The sequence below is a fragment of the Sus scrofa genome, chromosome 14, assembly GCF_000003025.6.
Source record: "Sus scrofa isolate TJ Tabasco breed Duroc chromosome 14, Sscrofa11.1, whole genome shotgun sequence".
Taxonomy (NCBI): domain Eukaryota; kingdom Metazoa; phylum Chordata; class Mammalia; order Artiodactyla; family Suidae; genus Sus; species Sus scrofa.
In genome coordinates this window covers 63,047,716-63,060,410 of record NC_010456.5, presented here as the reverse complement: position 1 = coordinate 63,060,410, position 12,695 = coordinate 63,047,716, and the positions used below count along the sequence as shown (strand labels likewise).

General features: G+C 40.9%; 1 protein-coding gene across 3 annotated transcripts in view; it reads left to right on the top strand.

Annotated features, from left to right (window-relative positions):
• The window catches only part of SLC16A9 (solute carrier family 16 member 9), an 82,477-nt gene that overhangs the window by 48,727 nt on the left and 21,055 nt on the right, over positions 1-12,695 (top strand). For 2 of the 3 annotated variants that reach the window (XM_001926829.4, XM_021072688.1), the window contains exon 3: positions 10,920-11,063. The exons of the other annotated variant lie outside the window; for it this stretch is intronic. In XM_001926829.4, the coding sequence (XP_001926864.1) occupies positions 10,920-11,063 (144 nt within the window). The remainder of the gene's footprint in view (positions 1-10,919; positions 11,064-12,695) is intronic. 3 annotated transcript variants of the gene reach the window in all.

Sequence of the window (12,695 nt, the reverse complement as noted above, 5' to 3'; positions counted from 1 at the left end):
TCTGGTGGTGTTATGAGTAATGGTGTAGGTTGCAGATATGGCTCAGATCCCCATTTGCTGTGGCTGTGGTGTAGGCCAGCAGCTATAGCTCCGATTCGAACCCTAGCCTGGGAACTTACGTATGCCGTGGGTGTGGCCCTAAAAAGCAAATAAATAAATAAATAAATAAAGAGGTTGTAGGGCTCAAAAGCCCATCCTTATCCTCCTCTTAGAGAGGTTCTTGCCTTTTTTGAGAGTACGGGTCAGCGTTGTGCCACAGATGTTTCCAGGCCAGTATGCAGGAGCATAGAGGATCTTTTAAGAGTCTGTACACCTCTCAGTGCCCCACACTGCCACTTGCCATCTTCAGCCCATTCTTCTGTGCTGACTACCAGCCCTGCTACTTAACATTTTCAGTTCATTGAATCAGTCAAGATTAATCACCCAAAGAGAAGGTAGTAATAGTAATAACGGCTCCTAAATACCAATACACATACAAGTAGCTGTAAGTTAAAGAAAACTTCTCTCTAAAGTCAAAAAGAATATAAATGCAGTGCGCGCGTGCACGCACATGTGTGTGTGTGTAAAGTTCCCGAGATCATCTTTTTTTCTTTCTTTCTTTTTTTTTTTTGCTTTTTTAGGGCTGCACCTGGGGCATATGGAAGTTCCCAGGCTAGGGTTGAATTGGAGCTGCAGCCACAGCCATGGCAACACCAGACACTGCATCTCCTGGCAGTGCCAGATTCTTAGCTCACTGAGTGAGGCCAAGGATCAAACCTGCATCCTCATTGACACTAGTTGGGTTTGTAACCTGCTGAGCCACAATGGGACCCTTCCCTCGCAACCCCAAACTGTCTCCTTAGTGGCTTCCATTTTACTCTGAAATTATATCCTCACTATTTCCTTATTAAAATAGTCCCTCTACTTCTGTAGTGATTTGGCAGTGTTAATAGATGTTACATTTAAAAAATGTTTTTTATTGGAGTAATAGTTGTTGTGCAGGAGCTTAAGGATTCATCATTGTCTCTGCAGTGGCTTGGGTCACTGCTGAGGCTCAGGTTCACCCCTGGCCTGGCACAGGATTTGACATTGTTACAGTTGTGGCATAGGTCACAGCTACAACTCAGATTTGATCCCTGGCCCAGGAAATTCCGCATGATGCAGGTGTGGCCAAAAAAAAAAAAAAAAAAAAAAAAAAAAAGCCTTTACTTTTTGAAATAAAAATTGGTAACCCCATGATGTCACTTCCCTTCCCCTTTTTCTAAAACATTACAAATCCCAAGAAGTGAAGTCACTTGTTCATATTACAAGTTAACCAACTTTTGTTCCAAAGGTCCCTTCTGCAAAGTAAAAGACCTGCAGCCTCATAAGAAATCTCTCCTGAGGGTGGTCTTTTGATTTAATTAATCTCTTGAATCTAGTCCAGTGCTGGGGTGTAGTCTATGGTTTGTCATCTTGGAGAGCTCACCGATTATTAAAAAGAGCTAAACGTGGAAATGTATCAAATTTTGCGGTTGTGACTCAATGGTCACTTCCAGTTACACTTTGCCCTTATTGTTATTGATGAAACATGGGTCTCCTGGTTTAAAGCTGTGTGAATCAAGTCTAAAAATAACCCTGGTTCTGAGGATGAGAATAAAATAATTTTCTGTAAGCTTTTAAACACCAAAATAACCATAAATATGTTCATCTTCCATAAATTAAAACTGCTTAAGCTGTGAGACACTGACAAAAGTACGTACTTTTTTTTTGACTTTTATTAGATTTCTTGAGAAAAATCAAGGTGCCTGTGCAAATACTTCTCTTTTTGTGGGCAATAGAGTTGTAGCCTCTCTTACTTCTGGCATCTGCCCCCCTTGTGGCTGAAGTTGGTATGGGGGGAGGGGGCAGTTTGCTATAGGCTTCCCAATAGGAGGGACTGATGCCTGCCCACTGGTAAGTGGAGCTGATTACTATCCCTCTGGTGGGTGGGGCTTTGTCTCTGGGTGAGATTAGAGGGAGCTGTGTGCCTGGGGGTCTTTAAACAGCTGATTTACTGAAGGGCGGGGCTGTGATCCCACCTGGATTGTTTGCCTGGGGCTTCTCAGCGCTGATGGGTGGGGCCAGATTTTCCCACAATGGCCACCTCCAGAGAAAGGCATGCTGCTGAATATTCCCAAGAGCTTTGCTTCCAATGCCCTTCCCCCACAACAAGCCACATTCACCCCTGTTTTCCCAGGGAGGTCCTCCAAGAACTTCAGTCAGGTCTGACCCAGATTCCTATGGAGATTTTGCTTTGCCCTGGGACCCAGTGCATGTGAAAGTCTGTGTGCCCTTTTTCAGAATGGGGTCTCCGTTTCCCCAAGTCCTGTGGAGCTCCTGCGCACAGGCCCCACTGGGCTTCAATGCCAGATGCTGGGGTGGTGGGGGGAGCTCTTTCACCCAGTGCCAGATCCCCACACGTGGGAGTTTGATGTAGGGCTCAGAACTCTCACTCCTGTAGGTGAGTCTCTGTGAACCAGTTAGTTTCCGGTCTGTGGGGCTTCCCACCCAGGAGGTATGGGGTTGCTTATAGCGTGTAATTGCCCCTCCTACCTCTTGATGTGGCCTCCTCTGTCTTCTGGAGTAGGATATCTTTTTGAAAGTTTCTAGTCCATTTGGTTGAAGGTTGCTCAGCATTTTTTTGTAGTTTTTGTTGTTTTTAGGAGAGAAGTTGAGCTCCAGTCCTTCTATTCGCCATCTTAATCCCATCCCGGGAAATAACTTGTCAATTGGGAAGAATGCTGGACTTATTTTGGTGGCCTTAGCTGTGCCATTGATTAGCTATGGATTCTTGGTCAAATCACGTGATCCTTCTGAACTAAAGTTTCATCATTTTTTGGTCTTTTTTTTTCTTTTTAGGGCAGCACCTGCAGCATATGGAGGTTCCCAGGCTAGGGGGTCGAATCAGCTGTAGCTGCTGGCCTATGGCACAGCCACAGCAACTTGGGATCTGAGCCACGTATGCGACCTATGCCACAACGCATGGAAATGCCTGATCCTTAATCCACTGAGCGAGGCCAGGGATTGAAACTGTGTCCTCATGGAGGCTAGTCGGGTTCGTTAATCACTGAGCCACGATGGGAACTCCAGTTTTATCGTTTTTAAATGAGGTCTTTGGACGCTTTCCAAGGTCTCTTCAAGCTCTAAAATTCTTTGTCTTTAACCTCTGACATCAAGATTTTTTCCTCTATTTGAGCAGCAGTTGATGTGTGAAAGAGAATTTTTTCCTCCTAGTTTTATTGCGATATAATTGACATACAGTGCTGTATAAATTTAAAGTGTACAGAATAATGATTTGACTTACATATATCATGAAATGATTATCGCAGTTAGTGAACACCCATCATCTCCTGCAGATCAACATTAAAGAGATAGAAAAAAATATTTTTTCCTCATGATGAAAACTCTTAGGATTTATTCTCTGAATGACTTTCATATATAACATACAACAGCATTATTTATATTTATCATGTTATACGTTAAATCTCTAGTACTTATTTATCTTCTAATTATAAGTTCGTACCGTTTAACCACTTTCATCTAATTTCCCCTCCCCTCCCCTACCTTTGGTAACCAAAAATTTGATGTCTTTTCCTGTGAGCCTGTTTGTTGGCTTGTTTGTTTGTTTGTGAAGTATGTCTGACTTATAACACTGTGTTAGTTCCACTACACAGCTTAGTGATTTGATATTTCTATACATTTCAAAATGATCACCACAGTAAGTCTAATTACAATATGTTGCCATACTTTAAGATATTACATCATTATTGACTATATTCCCCACTGTATATTTCTGTACCTTTCATACCTGTGACTCATTTATTCTGTAACTAGAAGTTTGTACTTAGTCATGCTCATTCATTCCTCTCCTCCCCACAACCTTCTCCTCTCCATCAACTAACTACCAGTTGGTTCTTTATATCTATGACTCTGTTTTTGTTTAGATATGTTTGTTCATTTGTTTTGGTTTTTATTTTTTATTTATTTATTTATTTTGGTCTTTGTCCTTTTAGGGCCACACACGTGGCATATGGAGGTTCCCAGGCTAGGGGTCTAATCGGAGCTGAAGCTGCTGGCCTATACCACAGCCACGGCAATGCCAGATCTGAGCCATGTCTGCGACCTACACCACTGCTCACAGCAATGCTGGAGCCTTAACCCACTGAGAGAGGCCAGGGATCGAACCTGCAACCTTATGGTTCCTAGTTGGATTCGTTTCCATTGTGCCACGATGGGAACTCCTGTTTTGGTTTTTAGATTACACATATAAGTGAAATCATAACAAGTATTTGTCTTTCTCTGTCAGACTTCATTTCACTTAATGTAATACTCCCTAATCCATGCTGTTGCAAGTGACAAGATTTCTGTTTTTTATGACTAATATTCCATTGTAAATATGTACCACGTCTTCTTCATCTATGCATTTATTTATGGATATATAGGTTGGTTTCATATCTTGGCTAGTCTAAATAGTACTGCTCGAACATTGGGATGCTTATGTGTTTTTGAATTATTATTTTTGTTTTCCTTGGATAAACATCCCGGAGTGGAATTGTTGGATCATATGGTAGATCTATTATTAAGCTTTTTGTTTGTTTTGCTGCACCTGTGGCATGAGGCAATTCCAGGGCCGGAAATTGAACCCATGCCATATATGTGACCTGAGCCACAGCAGTGACAACTCCATATCCCCATATCCTTAACCCACTTTACCACCAGGGAGCTCCTAATTTTAAGTTTTTGAGAAATCTCCATATTGTTTTCCATTGTGGCTACACCAATTTGCATTCCCACCAAGAGTGCCTGAGGGCTCCCTTTTATCCACATCTTCTTCATCAGCTCTTGTTATTTGCTATCTTTTTTTTTTTCTTTGTCTTTTTAGGGCTGCACTTCCAGTTCATGGAGGTTCCCAGGCTAGGGGTCTAACTGGAGCTATAGCTGCTAGCCTACACCACGGCTACAGCCATGCCAGATTCGAGCCACGTCTGTGACCTACACCAGAGCTCATGGCAACGCCAGATCCTTAATTCACTGAGCAAGGCCAGGGATCCAACCTGACACCTCATGGTCCCTAGTCGGATTCATTAACCACTGAACTATGATGGGAACTCTGTGTTTTTGTTTTTTTTTTTTTTTTTTTTTAATTTTTTTTTTAGGTGACAATTTTTAAAGAAGTTTTCAATGTACTGTTTTCATCTGTCAAAGAATTTCTGCTCATTTCTTCCTTTTTTTTATTACTCAAATGAATTTATCACATCTATAGTTGTATAATTATCATATCAATCCAATTTCACAGGATTTCCATCCCACAACCCAAGCACATCCTCCCACCCCCCAAACTGTCTCCTCCGGAGACCATAAGTTTTTCAATGTCTGTGAGTCAGAATCTGCTCTGCAAAGAAGTTCCGTCTGTCCTTTTTTCACATTCCACATGTCAGTGAAAGCATTTGATGTTGGTGTCTCATTGTATGACTGACTTTACTTAGCATGGTAATTTCTAGGTCCATCCATGTTGCTAAAAGTGCTGGTATTTCATTCCTTTTAACGGCTGAGTAATATTCCATTGTGTATATGTACCACTTCTTCTTGATCCACTCCTCTGTTGATGGACATTTAGGTTGTTTCCATGTCTTGGCTATTGTAAATAGTGCTGTAATGAACATTGGAGTACATGTATCTTTGTGAGTCATGGTTTTCTCTGGATAGATGCCCAGAAGTGGGATTGCTGGATCAAATGGTAGTTCTATGTTTAGTTTTCTGAGGCATCTCCATACTGTTTTCCACAGTGGTTGCACCAATTTACAATCCCACCAACAGTGTACTAGTGTTCCTTTTTCTCCAGACCCTCTCTAGCACTTATTGTTTGTAGACTTTTTGATGCTGGCCAACATCTTTTCATGTGTTTTTTGGCCATTTGTATGTCTTCTTTGGAGAACTGTCTGTTTAGATCTTCTGCTCATTTTTTGATGGGGTTGTTTTTTTTTTTTTGGTGTGGAGCTACAGAAGGTGTTTATAAATTTTGGAGATTAATCCCTTGTCAGTTGATTCACTTGCAAAGATTTTCTCCCATTCTGTGGGTTGTCTTTTCTTTTTGTTTAGCATTTCCTATGCTGTGCAAAGACTTTGACGTTTGATTAGGTCCCATTTGTTTATTTTTGTTTTTATTGTCAATACTCTAAGAGGTGGATCTGAGAAGATGTTGCTATCATTTAGGTCAGAGAGTGTTTGGCCTATGTTTTCCTCTAAGAGTTTTATAGTATCTGGTCTTATATCCAGGTCTTTAATCCATTTTGAGTTTATTTTGTGTGTGATGTTAGGGAGTGTTCTAATTTCATTCTTTTCCATGTGGCTGTCCAGTTTTCCCAGCACCACTTATTGAACAATCTGTCCTTTCTCCATTGTATATCCTTGCCTCCTTTGTCATAGATTAGTTGGCTGTAGGTGTGTGGGTTTAATTCTGGGCTTTCTATCCTGTTCCACTGATCTATATTTCTGTCTTTGTGCCAGTACCATGCGGTTTTGATGACTGTTGCTTTGTAGTATAGTCTGAAGTCCGGGAGCCTGATTCCTCCAGCTCCATTTTTCTTTTTCAGGATGTCTTTGGCTATTCTGGGTCTTTTGTGCTTCCAAACAAACTTTAAAATATTTTGTTCAAGTTCTGTGAAAAATGTCCTTGGTAATTTGGTAGGGATTGCATTGAATCTGTAGATTGCCTTAGGTAGTATAGTCATTTTGATAATATTAACTCTTCCAATCCATGAGCATGGTATATCTTTCCATCTATTTGTGTCATCTTTGATTTCTTTCATCAGTGGCTTGTAGTTTTCAGAATATAGGTCTTTTGTCTCTTTAGGTAGGTTTACTCCTAGGTATTTTATTCTTTTGGATGCAATGGTAAACGGGATTGCTTCCCTAATTTCTCTTTCTGATCTTTCATTGTTAGTATGTAGAAATGCCATCAAGGAGTTCCCATCGTGACTCAGTGGCTAACAAATCTGACTAGGAACCATGAGGTTGCAGGTTTGATCCCTGCCCTTGCTCAGTGGGTTAAGGATCCAGCATTGCTGTGAGCAGTAGTGTAGGTTGCAAACACGGCTCGGATACTGTGTTGCTGTGGCTCTGGCGTAGGCCGGTGGCTACTGCTCCAATTAGACCTCTAGCCTGGGAACCTCCATATGCCGCAGGATCAGCCCTAGAAAAGGCAAAAAGACAAAAAAAGAAAAAAAAACGAAATGCCATCGATTTCTGTGTATTAATTTTGTATCCTGCGACTTTGCCAAATTCGTGGATGAGCTCTGTTTTCTGGTAGAGTCTTTAGGATTCTCTAGGTATAGTATTATGTCATCTGCAAATAGTGATAGTTTTACTTCTTCCTTTCCAATTTGGATTCCTTTTATTTCTTTTACTTCTCTGATTGCTGTGTCTAGGACTTCCAAAACTATGTTGAAGAGTAGTGGCGAGAGCGGACATCCTTGTCTTGTTCCTGATCTCAGTGGGAATTCTTTCAGCTTTTCCACCATTGAGAATGATGTTCACTGTGGGTTTGTCATATATGGCCTTTTATGTTGAGGTAGGTTCCCTCTATGCCCACTTTCTGAAGGGTTTTTTATCAGAAATGGGTGTTGGATTTTGTCAAAGGCTTTTTCCACGTCTATTGAGAGGATCATACTGTTTTTATTCTTCGTTTGTTAATGTGGTGTATCACACTGATGGATTGGCAGATATTGAAGAACCCTTGCATCCCTGTGATAAATCCCACTTGATCATGATGTACAATCCTTTTAATGTATTGTTGGATGTGGTTTGCTAGTATTTTGTTGAGGATTTTTGCATCGATGTTCATCAGTGAAATTGGCCTGTAGTTTTCTTTTTTTGTGGTATCTTTGTCTGGTTTTGGTATTAGAGTGATGGTGGCCTCATAGAATGAGTGCTCATTTCTTCCTTATGCTTAATTATTTTCCAAAGAGTCATGTACTAGGCAAAAGTGATTTAAGAATTTATCCAAAAATTGATGATAATACTATGTACTTTATAACATAGTGCTTTTGGTTGTACATGCTGTAAAAATTATTACCCTTCATCCCACCCTCAGCTTCCCAAACCCTGGGATTCCTTGTGGAGTTAGCATGTATTAAAAGGAGCATAAATTTAAAGTCCTACTCTGAGAAGGAAACTTGAAACTTTTCAAGTATGCCAGTAAAAATCTCTCTTTCAGTTCTGTGTGCCTGTTCAATTTGTAAACACTGACTTTCAATGTCAATACAGTTTGTAAACAACAGAGAAGGGTCATGACTTTATGATGTCAGACATCCATTTATGAAATTTGACTCTTAAAAATCATTTCTATTTTTTTTAATCATTTCTATTTTTGAGGTATCTAAGTATTTCTCATCAGGTATATAGACAGCTCAACTATCAATGATAAGTTTGGTCTTTCAAATGGATTTTCCTCCCAAAACTGGTATAGAATGTTCCCCTCTGTTTGTCATGTAAATATGTAACATGAATAAATATGTATAAATATGTGTCTGCTTTCCTGTACTGACTCACTCACAAGGTCCTGAAATGACAGGAGCCAGATGCTATCTGGGGAGGAGCAGGGGATAGCTGTAGGCTTTGAAAGCTAATGGCATCTCAGTGGTTATAACCTGGTCTTAATTATGCACTTAAGGTACTCTAGGGAGTTCCTGCTGTGGCACAATGGAATGGGCAGCATCTCTTGGAGCGCTGGGACACAGGTTTGATCCCTGGTCAGCAGTATTGGGTTAAAGGATCCAGTGTTGCCACAGCTGTGGCGTGGATCACAACTGTGGCTCAGATCTTACCCCTTGCCTGGGAACTCCATATGCCATGGGGTGGCCAAAAAAGAAAAAACAAAAAGGTACTCTGGTGTTGGCTCAGCAGGTAAAGGATCTGGTGTTGTCACTGCTGTGACGTGGGTTCAGTCCCTGGCCTGGGAATTTCCACATGCCATGGGCATAGCCAAAAAAGAGACTCTGGTATCAGCAAGAATGTTGGACTTGGCATCATTAGGTCTTGGCTGTACCACTTATTATAACAATGAGACTTCAAGTGGACAACACCGTCTCAGCTGAGGTTTCTTAATTTTTTTGTCAGCGTTGAAGATAGGTACAGAAAATATACATGTCATGAAAGCGTAGTTCAATGAATTTTTTACAAGCCAGATACACCCACATAACAAGCACGTACACGTCCAGAAAAAGGATGTTGGCAATACCTGGAAGCTGGACTGTGTTTTTCTAGTTAATAGCTCCTTGCCCCTTCTGACTGTAGATTAATTTTGCCTGTTTTTGTCCTTTTTTTTTTTTTTTTTTTTTATGGCCACGTCCATGGCATATGGAAGTTCCTGGGCCAGGGATTGAATCTGAGCCATAGCAGTGACCTGTGCCACAGCTACAGCAACCCTGAATCCTTAATCCACTGTGCTGGGCCAGGAATTGAACCTGTATCCCAGTGCTCCCAAGATGCCACTGGTCCCTGTGCACCACAGCGGGAATTCCTGTACATTTTATGATTGGAACTACACAGCATGCTTTTCTGTGTTGTGTCTTTCACTCCACATACATTTGTGAGATATACCCACAGGGCCCTGTGTAGCTGTAAGTCCTTCATTATAATGGCCAAAGGTAGTCCATTGTATGAATATGCCAGAATCTACTTATGCCTTTTACATCTGAAGAATATCTTGGCTGGCTACTGTGACTAGTTCTGCTGTGTGACCATTTCCGTATACCGCTTATAATAATTTGTACCTTGAAAGATTGTGGTCAACTCAAGATATTTCTCTCTGCTTTCTTCCTTTTTTTTTTTTTTTTTTTCCCTTTTTATAGCCACACCTGTGGCATATGAAAGTTCCTGGGTTAGGGCTCGAATCAGGCCAGGGATCGAACCCGCATCCTCACAGACACTGTGTCTGGTTCTTAACCAGCTGAGCCATAATGGGAATGCCTCTCTTTGCTTTCAAATGTTGGGCTCTGTTTTCTACCATGGTCTTGGACAACTTCTCTGAGCTTCATTTTCCTCCCATGAAAGAATTTCACTACCCCTTAAATCCCATGGGTAGAACTTGTCCAGATAATGGTCTCTTTTGCTTATCAGTCAACAGTGTACTTCCTCCCCACAGTTCCAGGTTACATGTGGGATGCAGAACAGTGATACTGACATTCAGGCCTGGGTGGGTGGGGTGCAGGCACTGGCCGCACCTGCCGGAATATTCTTTAGGAAGGGAGCAATCACCTCTCCCTCACTTCATCCCGCTATAGGGTTGCTCTTGATTGCATGTAGTGCATTATCAAGGTTATGCTTATCATCCATTCTGTGACTGGCCTGGTACTGGATTAGAGCTCTGAGTAGAAGCGATGTATGGCACATATGGGAGAAGGAAGTCCTCAGAAGAGTGTGAGGGTTAAGAGGACGGGTTCCAGAATCAGATTGCTGGGTTCCTATTTCTTCAGTGCTACTTGGGAGAGACTGCTGCTGTAACGCTCCCTGCCAAATTGAATAAAGTCTGACTCCAGAACCCCAATTTCTTTTTGTTTTTTTTTTCTTAGGGCCACACCCACGACATATGGAAGTTCCCAGGCTAGGAGTTGAATTGGAGCCATAAATGCCAGCCTATGCCACAGCCACAGCAACACAGGATCTGAGCTGCCTCTGTGACCTATACCACAGCTCATGGCAATGTTGGATCCTTAACCCACTGAGCAAGGCCAGGGATCAAACCCACATCCTCATAGATATTAGTTGGGTTCTTAACTCAGCTGAGCTGCAATGGGAACTCCCTATCATTGTTATTTTATAATGGAAAGAATCACTTTAAACTTATGATGGGATGAGTAATTTGCATTGTAGAGAGGAGGTTATTGTTAAATAAGTGAAGTTTTCATGTATGATTTTAGGTCCTGTCTGCAGCCTATGTGTCTCATCTTTTGGAGCAAGAGCCGTGACAATCTTCAGTGGCTTCATGGTAGCAGGAGGCCTCATGTTGAGCAGTTTTGCCCCCAATATCTACTTTCTGTTTTTTTCCTACGGCATTGTTGTAGGTAAGAAACCTGGTCACTGTAACTTTTCTAAGCTTTGAGAGTCAAATATCATTTACCAGTGTGACATTTATTGTTCACTTACTATAAGGAGTGAAAATGTTCAAGGATAATTCACTTCCAGCAATCATTTCACCAAAAACTGTTGCTTTAGTGAAATGTCTGCCCAGTGAATCAAAATATTTCAAAGGATAAATGTGTCATATGATGTACATTATGTCTTCTTGCAAGGCACAGCGAGGCTTTTCATTTCAGCACTTGTCTCTCTAGCACAGAAAAAGAAAAGGGAGGGCATGAAACTTAGATGTCCATGACACCTGTCACTTGTCACTAATTTAGGAAGTGGTCCCTTTCCTATTGGGCTGTTGAGCAGAGCTCTGTTGAATTGTTTGTTGGTGCTCTAAACATCCTGCTTTCACAGCATCTGTGCTCAGGGCCCCAATCACAAAGTCATAGCAGAGGTAACAAGTAGATTTTAAAGCACATAATAATAATTACTATTATTCAGCCATAAAAAAGAATGAAATAATACCATTTGCCACAACATGGATGGATCTAGAGATTATCATCCTAAATGAAGTAAGTCAGACAGAGAAAGTCAAATACCGTATGAGATCATTAAAAAAAAAAAAAGCACAAAAAACCGAAATGATTCAAATGAACTTATTTACAAAACAGAAACAGACTCACAGATCTCAAAATCAAACTATGGTTACCAAAGGGGAAATGTTGGGGTGGAGGGAGGTAAATGAGGAGGTTGGGATTAACAGATACACACTAAAATAAAATAAGCAACCATCAAGGACCTGCTATATAGCACAGGGAACCCTTTAAGGGAAAAGAATCTGAAAAATGTGTGTGTGTGTGTGTGTGTGTGTGTATGCAGACATTTACACACACACACTACATATATAACTGAATCACTTTGCTATACACCTGAAACTAGCACAGCATTGTAAATCAACTATACTCCAATAAACTTTAATTAAAACAGTAATAATATTTATTTATTTATTTTATTTTTTTTGTCTTTTTTTTTTCACATGGTGTGAGATTTTATTTATATGAAATGTATGGAATAGGCCAATCAATAGAGAAAGAAAACAGATTAGTGGTTGTCAGGGGCTGGTGGAGGGGAACAGAGTGTATATGGACAAGAGGGATCCTTGGAGCTATCAAAATGTTCTACAACAGCCTGCAATAGATCCAGCTTCAACTAAATGGATTAAGCTCAGTGTTATTTACTAAAATTTAGTAAGTGTAACTGAACTTACTTTAAAAATCATTGAACTGAACACATAAAATGGGCTAATTATATTGTATACACATAATACCTTAATAATAAATAATAATAATAAAAATAAGGAGTTCCTGCTGTGGCACAATGGGATTGGCAGTGTCTCTGCTACTCTGGGACGTAGGTTCAATCCCTGGCCTGGCATGGTTGGTTAAGCTGTGGGTTGCCACAGGTGTGGCATAGGTGGTAACTTTGGCTTGGATCTGATCTCTGGCTGCGGAACTTCTTATGCTGAGGGTCTGCCAAAATGAAAAACAGAATAAAGTGGGAGGAATCTTCCACCCCATATTGTGGCTTGCTGTAAAGCTACTTTGGTGAAGACTGTGGTGTTGGCAGAC